The sequence below is a fragment of the Chenopodium album genome, chromosome 3 (assembly GCF_948465745.1).
Source record: "Chenopodium album chromosome 3, dcCheAlbu1.1, whole genome shotgun sequence".
In the NCBI taxonomy this organism is placed as follows: domain Eukaryota; kingdom Viridiplantae; phylum Streptophyta; class Magnoliopsida; order Caryophyllales; family Amaranthaceae; genus Chenopodium; species Chenopodium album.
The window spans coordinates 65,715,733-65,729,969 of record NC_137836.1 but is presented as its reverse complement, the minus strand read 5'-3'; the positions used below and the strand labels follow the sequence as shown (position 1 = coordinate 65,729,969).

The 14,237-nt window shown below is 34.8% G+C and overlaps 1 protein-coding gene across 1 annotated transcript; it reads left to right on the top strand.

The window, feature by feature from the left end:
- The first annotated feature begins 292 nt into the window (after window positions 1–292).
- On the top strand, window positions 293–13,426 carry LOC145624049 (peptide chain release factor APG3, chloroplastic-like). The gene is made up of 15 exons (XM_081676980.1): window positions 293–529; window positions 639–695; window positions 3,930–4,010; window positions 4,102–4,159; window positions 4,283–4,386; window positions 4,547–4,598; window positions 5,933–5,982; window positions 7,839–7,904; window positions 7,985–8,149; window positions 10,244–10,316; window positions 10,462–10,594; window positions 11,524–11,581; window positions 12,165–12,212; window positions 12,469–12,552; window positions 12,649–13,426. Exons 1-15 carry the CDS (start codon window positions 374–376, stop codon window positions 12,718–12,720), a joined length of 1,257 nt encoding a protein of 418 aa, XP_081533106.1. The 5' UTR covers window positions 293–373; the 3' UTR covers window positions 12,721–13,426.
- Window positions 13,427–14,237: the final 811 nt, after the last annotated feature.

The following is a 14,237-nucleotide window of genomic DNA, read 5'->3' as shown; positions in this document are numbered from 1 at the left end:
TTATTTTCGACCAATCGTGTGTTGACACGTGGCATATGGCTTGTTATAACAGGCTGTTGACCCGTAGTTGACCGGTTGGGCTAGCAAAGTTAGGACTGTTAGAAAATAATCAATAGTTGAGATATTAGAATAAATCGCGAATAGTTGAGATTATTAAAGTGTATTTTTCCTTTAATAAATGAGAAAATAAATTTGCTTATTTAAAAAATTAATGAACAAATAATTATACGGTACACCCTCCTTCAAAAAAAAAAAAAAAAAAAAAAATTATACGGTACACCCAGTGTACAAAGAGCAAATTATCCACAATTTCATTCTCCTCGCCATATCAGCTCTTTATCTTCTAGTCTTGTAATCTCTCTCTCAAACAGCCATGAATGGTCTATCAACGAGCTTCAATCTACGGGTCTCAGCGCCCTCAAATTGCTTCCTTTCCACGCAAGATTTCGCTCGTCGTCGGCGAACCCCTAGCTTTCTTCTATGGCCGTCTCCGAAGCTTCGCCGGAGCTCCGGCATCGTTTGCATGGCTGTTTGTTTTCTATTTCCATTTATCTCAATTTTTTCTCAATTTCATTGAATTGAAATTTCTGGATATATTTTTCGAATTAATTTGTTTATTTTTTTGTTTTTATTTGCAGGAACCTTATCTAATTGCTAAGCTTGAATCTGCTGAAAAGACGTGGAAAGAGTTGTCGGTATATAATTCATTATCAATTGTTTGGCGCCATTTTGTTTTGTTTTGTTTTCTGTTATTTAATTGTGAATTGTTGGTGGAATTTGGTTGTAGATACTAGATATTTGTGTTATATAGTATTTGTGATTGTTTATGTTGTGCCGAAATCAGATACAAAATGTGGAAACAGAGAAATGTGGAAATGCAATTTTTTCATGCAATTAGGAAATGCGAAAATGATAGAATTAAATTATGAGTAATTTTTCTTTGAAATTTTAAACAAAAAGGAGTGAGGTAAAGATGGTATTGAAGGCTTATATTGATTTATTGATTGATTGAAGAGTGAGGTAAAGATGGTATTGGAGTTATTTTGGCTTATTTGAAGAGGTATTGGAATGGAAAGGTCATTTTGTAACTGTAAAGAGACTAAAAGGGAGAAAAACTTGTTGGTTACTCAAGAGGACAATTTCCCTTAGATTTTGAGTTTCCGTGTTTTGGCAATGGGAAATGTGACCTTAATGAGAGTTTCCCATGCATCTAGTTAAGAAAAATAAGACAATATATCCCCGGAGTTTAACTTTTTCATAATTGGAAAATGGGTGGTTATTATGTAACTCTCAGAAAATGGAGAATGGGATGTATCGGTGACACTTGATTGTAAGATAGTTGATCAATAGAACCTCGACTTAGAAATGGAAGAAGCTGAAGAACAATGGTTTGCACTTTCGCATAACAAAGTTCAGGAGCCCTTTTCTTGTTAAAAGTATGTGTTGAGACCCCATGGAAGTGTGTTTCTATGTAAGATGCCCACATCCACCCACAAACACGCACATGCACTTGAAAATTACAGATTTAACTACCAACTAATTCAAAGGGAGTTTATCATTTCTTTGCTAAATGGTTTTGGGGATATAATTCTCTTGTACTATTAACGGCCCATTTGGTAGCCAATAATAAGTAATAGTAATAAGAATGAATTTGAGTGTAATGCAAGGAAAGTCGCATTATAATGTCCTTGATAATGCCATATTATTCTCAAGCTTAGGTTTTTTTTTCTTCATAAATCTCCATTCCTACCCAATATAACTCCCCAAGTCGTAATGGATGGTAATGAAAAAATTGAAATATTTGAGGTAAATTAGGACCTCGGTGATTGCTGTATGATTTTTTTTATATATATATTTATTTTTTCTACGTATATACAAGTATACAACGCATGAACACAATAGCATTCCCATTACCTACATTTATTATCACCTGCCAAATGGGTTGTGAATAGTTTAGCTTTCTTCTTACAATCCTACAGTATGGTGTACCCTTAACCTTTTCCACCAAAATCTAGACTGACTTATTTTATAATATGGGCCTTTAACCATTTATAACTGGAAAAGGATAGCTCCTATTGGATGGTTCTCCTCAATGAAGATTACTGTTTACCTTTCATTTTCTCAGGTTTATAAGGAACTCAAAAGTGAGAGGAGGGGCGTTATGAGTTTATGGCTTCCATTTTCATAATCATGTCTGTACTCTGTAGTCTCTGTACACATTAATGGTTTTACTTAGGAGTTAGGGAGACTAGGAGAAGCATGCCCCTTATATGCTTGGGAGTTTCTATTCCATTGCTAATTGAAACATTATTTCAGCTTGCAAGTGGTTTGACATTTCTCCTCCCCGAAGTCAAATTTAACACTTCTCTCAAATTTAAGAGGATGGGGTAATATACAATTTTAACTGTTAAATACCAACTGTTTGGGTGACTAGTGTCTGTCTTAGATTCCTGAACATGTACTATTGATGGCTTTTTCCAGGTCCCAACAGCACACTTTATATTATTTGGCTTGCTAAAGTACACTTGAACCAATGACTTCATGATTGTGTATCACACTTGATATAAATTGACTTGCTAACAGAACACTTAAACCGATGATTTCCTAACTATTATGGGCTTAACTGTCAAACAATGCCCTGCAACTCGATTGTGGCATTTAAACTCATGCCACAAGCTACCAGCTGCTTGCTTCCTCTTTCATGAGTCATGGGGTAGCGTACTACATGACTTGGGCATGGCTTGATAACAAAGTGACTCAATTCCAAATGCTTAAACTGCACTAAATCCTTTTTGAACGGATGATTCTTTGTAATACTGCTTAAGTGTACTATTTAGAAGATAATATAAAGTATACTTGTTGTTGGCAGAACCACAGATACTAATAATACATTTGTAATAATGGTAATAATTAGAAGTACATGCCAGCTCCACATGAATAGTCAGCTAAATGCCTATGCCGCAAAAGAAATATCTTTCTTTACTGTTGCAGAAACAAGTGCAATTTTTAGAATCTGTTATTTATTTAATGCATTTTTCCTTACCTTTGTCAGTGGGTTAAGCAGGAAGTAGAGGGGAAATCCATGTGTTAGTGAGACCATCATTCCTTTGTCAGGTTGCCCTCTTTGGTTAGCACTCTGTATAAAAGAATTACTTTAGAGTTATGATTGTCGGATGTGATATATTCTTTTTTTGGTCGGGGGTGGGAGTGGGGGTGGGGGTGGGGTTGGGGGTTGGGGGGGGGGGTGGTTGGTGCAAATTCTTTCAAGTGATTTTAAGAACAACACTCATATAAAACAATTTTGAACTGTTTTATACTTCTATGTCTTGTTTTAGTCCAAGTCTAGCTCATTTTGCTCTTTAAGCTGATCCATATGAGTTTGTTTTGAGCTATTGTGTTTGATTGGCTCGTCCCTTGTGTATTTTGGTGACATCATTGCTATTGGGAGTCAGGTTGTTAGCATATGTCTGGATTTGAGTCAGGGTGTATTTTGGTGCCTATGCATGTCATTTGCATGGTTTTGAGCCAATGCACAGGTGTGCGTTGGATGACAGAGTTGTGCAGTAAATTCTTATCTACCTATGGATGTTGCTAACACATTATTAGTGAAATATGTAAATCTGTGTGCTCTTGTTGTCTTTTCATTAATCTTTCTTGCATCAGTACAACATGTAATACTATGCATATGCGGTTATTTGACCTGTAATCTTCATTGCTCTATTTATCCTTCGCGATTGTCAAACTTCTTGATTTTTTTGTTTAGTAATGTCTTGACTCCATAAGTACAAACTTACAATGTGTGGGAAACTGAATACCAAATCAGTTAAAATTGTTTGGAAAGATAATGGGCAGTATGGTTTAGCGTCATCTATCCTATTCGTTTGCTTAACGCTGTTAAGTTATAAATCAATCACTGTGATGAATGACAGGTCAAGCTTGGTGATCCAGATGTAGTCTCAAACCCAAGTGAGTACCAAAAACTAGCACAGTCTGTTTCAGAGCTTAATGAGGTATTTCTGGTTCTGTTATGCTGTCCCTCTTAATCTTGGCACATCTTTATCGGCCCTTAACTTATCTTTTATAAATTGAATGATTTATTAGGTGGTCTCAACCTATCGTAAATTTAAGGAGTGTGAGAAGCAATTAGAAGATGCTAAAGGTTATTATCTTTCTCTTACTCTACTATATAACTCAGTCAAATCATAATAGATGAACTTGTCATTGCATAGGGTACAATTCTAAAAGGTCTATATTAATTTTTATTTTATTTTTCTTATGACAGCGCTAGCAAAAGAAGAAGACATGGATGAAGATATGGAACAAATGATTGCAAGTGAAGTAGAAACTTTGAACAATGAACTCAAAGAGCTTGAGGAGAGTATAAAGGTGAATCTTTCTTCACTAGCTATCTAATTCACAATGTTTCTACTTCTATTTTCTTATCATATTCGGATATTCCATTATGATACATATATCTCATGTATTTTTGATTTGTCAGACATTGTTTTTACTGAAAATCTAATTTTGTACATTGCATTATGGACAGATGCTGCTTCTTCCTGCTGATCCCCTTGATGCTCGGAATATATTGCTTGAAGGTAAAATATGATCTTTTTCCAGTATTTACCTGCAATCGTTTATGTATAGTAGTCCATATTGGCCATAGGAAACACCAGACAAGAACTAAGTTAGCTTAGACGTCATTAATGTCAGAAAATAAGGGAAGGAGAAGATTATATGTTAAACTGAAGCGTAAAGGATATATTAGCTATTGAGAGGCTTGGTTCTCTTGTCTCTTGCAATTAGCATCTAAATGCTAAACTACTCTCATCAATATTCAACATCCTCTCTCTCCTTCATCTACAAGCCACTAGTAACAGAAAAGTAATGCTACTCCCTAAAGTGCCCCACCCCCTTCCTTATTGTCAAATTATCTTATGTCACTGATTCTACTAGCCATGCTCCTAGATCAACTGCAATTGCATAGCCCCTTTATCTTGAACTTCAGGCCAGGATATTTTTGCATTGTGCTAGAACTTTATGGTGAAAAATGAAATATGGGATGGAAGTGGCTGTGAGACTGTTATAGACTAGCAAATCTGACTTGTATACTTTACTGATTAAGAAAAAAATTCAAGGGGAAAGCTTGGAAATTTGATTAAAGAGATTAGTATTTTCTTACAAAAGGTAGTAGGTTTAACCTACAAAGCTCATATTAGTGACTTGAGGTCACAACTCTCCAAATAGTGACTTTAGGTCACAACTCTCTCAAGGATCCACTCCAAAATTCTGCCTATCTTTTCTTTCCCCCTCTCTCTGTATTTATACTAAAGCTAATGACTCTAAACTAATAATACTAAACTACCAATATTGGCCTTCTTAATGCCCTTCCATAAGTTAGTCTATTATAAAGTACTAATGAGCTCTTTATTATTACCTTATTAACTAATGCTTGAATCCTTCATTTTGAATAAAACTATGGAATTTAACCAATTGGTCACAATAACCCCCCTTTGTTCCTGAATTTTGACTCACTTTCCTTTTTCGGATGTTTTAGAAAGTTTGACTCACTTTTACTTTATTCCATTTTTGGCTATCCCTTTTTACTTCCTTATCCCTCTTATCCCACATTATTTACACTTTTCTACTCACTCTCTCTTACTTAACCACTCTTTTCTTACACTCACCAGCATTTTACTCCATCAATCTTACTTTGGTCATCTTTTCATGCACCCACTAACTTTTTCCAACCTTATACAAGAGATCTACAGAAATTGAACTTTCGGAAATAGAGGGAGCATATAATTTTCATTTATGGGGACTGGCTTATCAAAAGTACTGACCAAGTAGTTTTCATGTAGAAATTCATATCTAAATTTAATATCTAGTTTTGTTTGGTAATGCCACTTTATAATATGTTGTGTTATTGCAGTTAGGGCTGGTACAGGAGGCGATGAAGCTGGAATTTGGGTTGGTGATCTTGTAGGTACATATCTCTTTTCCTGCTTTCAAATATTACTAAGACATGATTTTGTGTACCTATACTATATTTGTCTTAGAATTGCCGCCTTAAATTATATATTTATATTGAAATGAAAGTAAAATATGAATCTATGCAGGATTGTTAATTTCTTCACTGTAAGATCCTATGTTTGATTGATGAAAATTTGATTTCACTGTAAGATGGGCCACATAAGCATGCCATGCAGGCAAGAATTTAAATAATATTTTATGAATACAATGTATAACTTATGAGTTATGACTAATAAAATGCAGGAGTTATTTTTTTCTGGGGCCTGGCCCCTCGTGAGCAACAAAAAAAAAAAAAAAAAAAGTAGATTAGGGTAATATCAAAGTTAGTTGTTTTTTGAAAATTAAACAATAACCATTTTTAAACATTCATTCAAGTATAATTCTACTCAGACTCGTCTGTAAGTGCTTAAGAATAATGTGACCAACATATGTATAAAATAGTAAAAGATGTATTCCTAAAGATGAGTTTACAGGGTTTCAAAAGTGTGTAAACAACAAGAAAAGGCACAAAGATTCGCTCAAGAATCACCCAATAAACAAGCAAGCACTAAACTCCACTCAATATTCAATACTAGTATTTAATATTCAACGCCCTCAATTTTTACATTATATGGCATTATGCCAAATTTTTTAATAAATAAGCCCATAATATATGCCAATTACTCGTAAAGCCCAAACCCTAAACATCTTATCTTATTCGTGAACTAACCATATAGCCGTGGCTTAAAAAAGATTACCGATATTTGTAACAAAAAATTTCTAGACCATATATTTTTTACAAGTATCATCAGAAATCTCATCTTATATACCTTGACATAAGTAGATGGATGAAAATGGTTGCTTCTCCACATCAATTTAAATTACTTTTGTTTCTTGATGTCGAAATAATATTTTCCACCTTTAGTCTCATCGTTTTGGAATCTTTCATGAACCAGTTGCATTTTACTTTTTTAGGTTTACATGGGAAATGAATAATTATGGAAAGTTACTTAATTTGTGAAATTCATATTGTAGACATGTTTGGCTGACTTTAGTGCTCTGTTTAGGAAGCTGTAACTCTTATTGATGGATTTCTCCAAATTACTGGGACCATGTGGAATTTGATTTATGGATTTCGTCCTAATCTATAGTTGAAGGTGTTAACATTTAAAAATATCAAATGTCCCCTAAGTGGTAGTCATTTACAAACCCTTACCAACTCTCTTTGTCAAATCCTGATCCACCCCTTCCTTCATCAGATAAGAATATCCTTTTTTTTTTCATCTACGGTTGCCCTTAATATAGTCACCCCATGAAAAATTCTAACATTGTAACAATTAAATTTTAAGACTTCATGTCCATGTATTCTAGCATTCATACCTAACCCCAGTCAATATTTAATTCTTCTTTATACGCTATCTTTTAAAAATTGCCTACACTTCTCATCTTTAGTCTAAGAGGGCAAGAAAACTGCTCATTGTTAACAACTTGTAATTAAATGAATAAATTGGAACCCTGGAGCCAAAAAAAATTACGATTTATTGCCGCAAATCAGTTTCTTGTACTATTTTGTACCACTCAAGTTGTAGGCTACTCTTTACCTCCTTCAGTATCCAATTCCGGAATGAATTTCTGAGGTATGTGTATGGGTGCTGTCACTATCCTATTAATGAACCCTCCACCCACTTTTCCTCCACTTACACCCCTGTAAAGACTCAAAAGCAAAATTAAAAACTTTCTTGTGGTAGTAGCTAATATCATGTGGATCTTATGTGAGTTATTTCTTTGTTGTTATTTTAGTTAGCATATTTTCTTGCAATTCGTAGGTGCGCATGTATCAGAAGTACAGTGAGCAGAATTCATGGAAGTTTACACCAATATCATATTCAGAGGTATGTAGTTCTTATATGCCAAATTATAAATTTACCTTTACATTCTTGTTGTACATTGATGAAGTTCTGATTTTCAAAAGGCTGAAAAAGGAGGATTCAAAACATTTGTGATGGAGATAAAAGGAAAGCGTGTGTATAGCAAACTGAAATACGAGTCTGGCGTGCACCGAGTTCAGCGTGTTCCTCTGACAGAAACCCAGGGTCGTGTGCACACTTCTACTGCAACTGTAGCCATCATGCCTGAGGTATACTCTTTTATCATCTTTCAACAAAGGACTTCATCCTTGTTTCAAAACGTTATTTCTGGACAGCTATTGTTGTTGTGCAAAGGTTGTGAAGTTATATTCCTTAAATTTGCTATGATTGCATATTTTGACCATTGTGTTAGGCATGGCAGAAAGGCACTGATATCTAAATATGCTACATTGCTACGTCTCTTCTGAACCTCTATACAACATACTGGCTTTATTCTTTTACTTGAATATTGCTCTTTCAAATTCCGTAATCCAAATTGAAAATACAATCATAGATGTGATGCACATGCTATATTGTCTTTGTGTTAATCATCTCCCGTGTGCATTGTCATATACTTCGTATAATTTTTTAAATCAACAGTTTTTCTTGCTTTTTGTCACCTATGAAGCACGAAAAGTCTAGAGCTTCCTCTTGGAGGTGTTTAAATTGTAAACATGTCTATTAGTCAACAAATGGTGGAAAATGTTTAAATATTCACTTTGGCTGTTGAAACCTTAAAGCATCAAAATTATATGTTATTGCCATGTATGAGTCTTATTTCTATGACAATGTCCACAAATGCATCTTCGAGACCTAAGAGAGATTGGCATCGAGAGTTTATGCCTTAAAGCCTGTAGGGGGCGGGGGAGATGATTTCCACGACTTGGGCTAATTGGGATCCACATCAAAAAGGTTTGGGAGTCCTAAAGGATGTGTGGAGGAAAGCCATTAACATGCTTGTGATGCTTCAAACAAAGTTAAGAACTAGGCTAAGGCGATCAGGCGAGATAGTTTGGTAGACAAGATTATACAAAAAATCTCAAAGGATTATTAGGGTTTTGATATCCTTATTGGGAACAATTTGAAGTTCATGGGTTCAAGAAAGCTCATGCACAATGAGTGTTCAATCTTCAATGTGATTCAAAACTGGCTTTTTCTACGGAGAATTGTGATTACTCCTGATCAGACTAACACATCATACATGGAAAAGTCCTCAATGAGTGAAGCGTAGGGGCAAGTTTTGGACATGGTTCAAACCATGGGGGACTTAGTGAAACTTGAGAACCTTTCGGGTAATGGTGGAATTAGTGTTGAATTAGGGAAATTAATGGGCATGGTTCGGTGTGTGTTAGTCATTTAGTTACATCTCATGCCCCATCTTTGTATTAATAATTTTAATAGGCAACATGCATTATTAATTTTATAATATAGAGTCATGAAGTTGATCAAAGGACTTTATAAGCCTTAGGCATTGTGGGAAATAAAAACAGTTAAGTGGCTACAGCCATTCGTCTTATAAACTAAGAAGTGTGGGGCTCAAAGAGCATAGTGGGAGCCTGGAGGTGGTTGCCTCCACTACCTGAAAGATAGGGATTAAGCCTTAAGGTAATGCCAGAAGTGGATATCAGTTATCACTAGTGTGGTTAACACTATTGCGGCAATAACCTTGTCATTAATATCATTTGGATATCATATCCCAAACTTCTCACTCTCACCGACTGACCATATGATGGAAATAGATGGATTATCACAGATATTTGCGTCCTATAGTTTTCGACACTGAAGAATAGGAATTACATTTGGTAAGGCGATGAAAGGCTACTTCAATCTAGGAAACTGCCAAAAAACCCGAGTGTTTGAAGGTTTTCCAATAGTTTCATGTCAGCCTTGCCAGCTTTATTTTCAGCTCAATCTATTAGTCCAGTTTATTCTATCACTTAAGCCTTCTGATTCTTGTTGTGTTCTCGAGTCTTGTCAGTTTTTGCTAGCTCTATTTTCAGTCCAATCTGTCAATCTGGTTGACTCTACCATATGTAATATGTTAGACTAATAATTAGCAAAAGAATAATCAAACTATCACTTCCGTTTGGGAAGGCATGGTTAATAAGTCAGAAGACGAACAGGGTTACCTCAATTGGCGATCCATGAGCCCATGAGGTTGAGAAGTAGTTTTCACATTTGACCTGGGGGTAGGAAAGGGCAGGTGTTGCTTAAATTTGTGTTTAAGAAACACTTTGTAATATGTTACATTTTCCACACACCACTCTTCTCCCTTGTTACCCATAAATCCTTAAGAATTTGACTGTGGCTTGTGCTGTAATCAGGTTGATGAAGTTGAAGTATTCATTGATCCCAAAGATATTGAACTTACAACAGCAAGATCTGGAGGTGCTGGAGGTATGGATCTTTACAAAACACGTGTTTTATGTGGTGACATCATCACAAATGTTTTTGCAAATCTAAAAGTGTTTTCTTTCTTATGCACAGTCTATGCTCTTAACTTTTTTTTTGTCTATTCTCATGCATGTATGTTATAATTCAGGTCAGAATGTGAACAAGGTTGAAACAGCTGTGGATCTTGTCCACAAACCCACAGGAATTCGTATTTTCTGTACAGAAGAAAGGACACAACTTCGAAACAGAAGTCGTGCGATGCAATTATTGAGAGCAAAATTGTAAGGGACAAAATTATTCATACTTGTCACAGTGGAATTTATTCAACTGTACATGCACCTGGTGTTTGACTACTCTTATGCATGAGATGTTTGTGTGGGATCTTATATGTAGAATTCGACAATATAAGTTCGAATAATACAAGTTCAAACAAAATAAACTGTGATACTAACACAAGTTCAGCTAACTTCAAACAAAATAAACTCGGATAAGTTAAGGTAGTTTCAGATAATATAAAGTCAGACAAAAAAAAGTTAATAGAATAAAACCTAGATTTAGAGGTATCAGAGTAAGTTTCATTTGAAAAAAAATACTAGTATGTGAGAGAGAGAGAGAGAGAGAGAGAGAGAGAGAGGCACAGTTTGGTCAAATATATGCGATGATCTTTAACCATATCTTATATTACCTCAAGTACCCCCGATATTCCATACTCGAATATAGGTATTATGAATATTTGACACTTGGGCCAAATACATGTAATTAATAGAATGACTGAGGGAACACTTGCAATAGTTGAAAACATGCATGTCTAAATATCACTGTGTACCAAGGTATAATGGACATCCCTTGAATTTTTTAGGAGAATCCCTCTAAGTTTAGGACCTTTTTGGTTCTTGTATTCAATAGGATGGAGACGAAACAGATGCTGAATTTCCAGCCAACATACATTGTGAAAGTTGCGTAGGAATGATTCGACTTGTAATTATCCTTGACTGTTCAAAAATCGATACCTACTCGGGCTTTCATCATGAAGGGGGATTAATTCATTCCCATGCTTATATGCAGTTTTTTATTCTTGAGTTGAGGAGCATACCCTTTTATCAATTATTTTTTTGTTAATTTCCAAGATTATGGCATCATTTATTTTTCTGTTTTAAGTGTTCCTCTAATTCTTAAGCTGGATTTACTCACTGATGCAATGATATTGCAGGTATGAAATCAAGTTGCGTGAGCAGCAAGAGGAGATTAGGAATCAGCGAAAGTTGCAGGTTTGACTTTTAAAACACTGGAAAATTGAACGGTATTTTGCTTAGTTGATACAAGAATATAAAATTAAGCATTTACTGGCACAGGGACAACATTCTATTATGTGATTGAGCTTTGTTTGCTACACGATTAGCGTGGATTGCATCTTTTGGATATGTCCTCCACATGAATCTAAAATGATGTATGCCAGTTTTTTTAGAGTTCACCTATGAAAGGCATCTTCTTGTCTTTGTCTTTGGTTATACTGATAGCTAGCCAAGTACATGCTGGTAAACCTAGTTATCTGGGTAGCTGCTGAGTGCTGACAATCAAATTTCTTATCTTGTCATGAAATTGAGCTGTTTAATGGGAAGTGAAAAAAAAAGTCAATGTAGCATGTAGGTCATGAACCATGTCTCATTGCCACCATTATAATCTACATCTGTAGTTAGGATTGGGTCACAAACCTAACAGTTACCCAAAATGTTAATTCTCCTGAACGGAATAGATTGTATCCTACTATCATAGATTCATAGATGAACATATAACAGTTTGCTTGCATCATCTTTTCTTTCGAAATGCTCATGTAACTTTGCTAAATGATAGGTTGGAACTGGTGCTCGCGCTGAAAAAATTCGAACATATAATTATAAGGTATGATTCTAATTTGCTGTTAGCTGGCCAGACAGGATACAGCTCTATGTTATTCTAGGATGATTTTAACATTGTGAATATTCTTCTATATGGGAAAAATATAAGTACAAGATAAACTCAAAATACAATGAGTTGAATAGCTTTACTGTCACCCATCCTTGGAGGTGCATTTTTTTTTTTTTTTTTGGTGAAACTTGGAGGTGCATTTGGATCTCATTTAATGAGTTTGTGATTTTTACAACCTAAATTTCTTCAGGATAATAGGGTGACAGACCACCGGTTAAAAATGAACTTTGAGCTCACGTCTTTCCTGGAAGGCAATATAGAGACAGCTGTCCAGGTAAAACATCTTGCTGGGAGCTTATTGCTCTTTGAGAATTTTGAAATCATTTTGGACAAGCATTTGTTAATTTACATTCTGGTTGTTTACTTGCAGTCCTGCACAACTATGGAACAGAAAGAGTTATTGGAAGAACTTGCTGCTTCAGTAGGTTCAACAGCCAGCTAAATGGACAATTGCTCAATTCCATTGAGCGCTGTTGGTGAATCAGATCGAGTGTACATGTGATGTGCGCTTAATGACAGCTGAGCCACTGTTGTAGGATAAAGAGTAATTCTGCTGATTAAAAACATGATCTCTTGTAAATTTTGCTTAAAAGATTAAAACATTATCTTGACCAATATTTGAATTTTAGAGTAGTCTCTGCACTTTGTATCATTGTGGAATATTAATTTGGATAATTTGCCAATTACTACCGCAAGTTAATACCACTTTGTAAATTACTATCGCAAATTAAAAAAGTTGTGAATTACGACCGCAAAAAATCTTAAGATGTTGCGATTACTACCAAACCCCCATTAAACCTAACTATGACGTCATTATATCCCTTTAACCCGTGTTTGACCATGGTTAAGGGCTTGAACCAGCCCCCCCTCCCCCCCCAAAAAAAAAAAAGAAAATGGTTTAGGGATATAATGACGTCATAATTAAGGGCTTTAACTATGTGTTAAAGTGATGTAATGACGTCATAGTTGGGTTTAATGGGGGTTTGGTAGTAATCGCAACATCTTAAAAAATTTTGCGGTAGTAATTCACAACTTTTTTAATTTGCGGTAGTAATTTACAAAGTAGTATAAACTTACGGTAGTAATTGGCAAATTTTCCAATTAATTTTTACAATCTTAGTCTTTGACTCTTCGTGTTAATGCTGCAAGTGATGTCATCCGGTTCGTGTTAATGCTGCAAGTGATGTCATCCGGTTAATATCCTATATAACAAAGCATGTTAGCAGCATTATTTTTATTATTTTTGCCTTAAAAATGGTATACTAACATTTCTCTTCTTCTTACTCATACACAAAGGGTATTACATACTTCCTCTGTTATTTTTTACTTGACAGGTTTCTTTTATCACGCTTGCCAATGTAAAACTTTAACGATCAACAACTTTAATTTTTCATAAGTAAAAATATAAAAGTTATATATTATGATAATACTTATTCACTCTCGTCAAAAAAAAAAAAAAACTTATTCGGACGAATTCAAAAATATTCTACATAAATATGGTTTTTGTTACATATTTTTCACAAAAGATGGTCAAAGGAGAGGTGGTGAATAGTGTAAAAGTTAAAGCGGTCAAATAATAATGAACGGAGAAAGTACTTTAGAGGAGTTTCTATTGACCACTTATTGACACACGGGTGCACTATGCTCATCATTATGAGCATGAAGGCAAGAAATAAGTTTTATTTTGAAGAAAAAGTTTTGTTTTTTTTTTTTTTTTCATACAAATATGATTCAATAGAAAAAAAATGTTATACAAGATCTACAAAAATATTAAATCAATAACAAATATATGACAGTTAAATCAAATATAACATTCTTTCATCAAAGCTATGATCGGGGTTGCATATCTTATATTTCTTGAGCGATTTCCCACTATATTGTTAAAACAAAAATTAATTCCCTTTGTGCGTCGAATGAAAAACAAATTCCCAAAATACCGTCCACGTAGGATCGGTGTTG

What these genes read in the sequence shown, in the direction of transcription:
- LOC145624049 (XM_081676980.1), top strand. Translation starts at nt 374, where the DNA reads ATGAATGGTCTATCAACGAGCTTCAATCTACGGGTCTCAGCGCCCTCA. An exon ending in GCAATTAGAAGATGCTAAAG is followed by an intron (nt 4,160 to 4,282) that starts GTTATTATCTTT and finishes TTCTTATGACAG; the next exon opens with CGCTAGCAAAAGAAGAAGAC. An exon ending in ATATAGAGACAGCTGTCCAG is followed by an intron (nt 12,553 to 12,648) that starts GTAAAACATCTT and finishes GTTTACTTGCAG; the next exon opens with TCCTGCACAACTATGGAACA.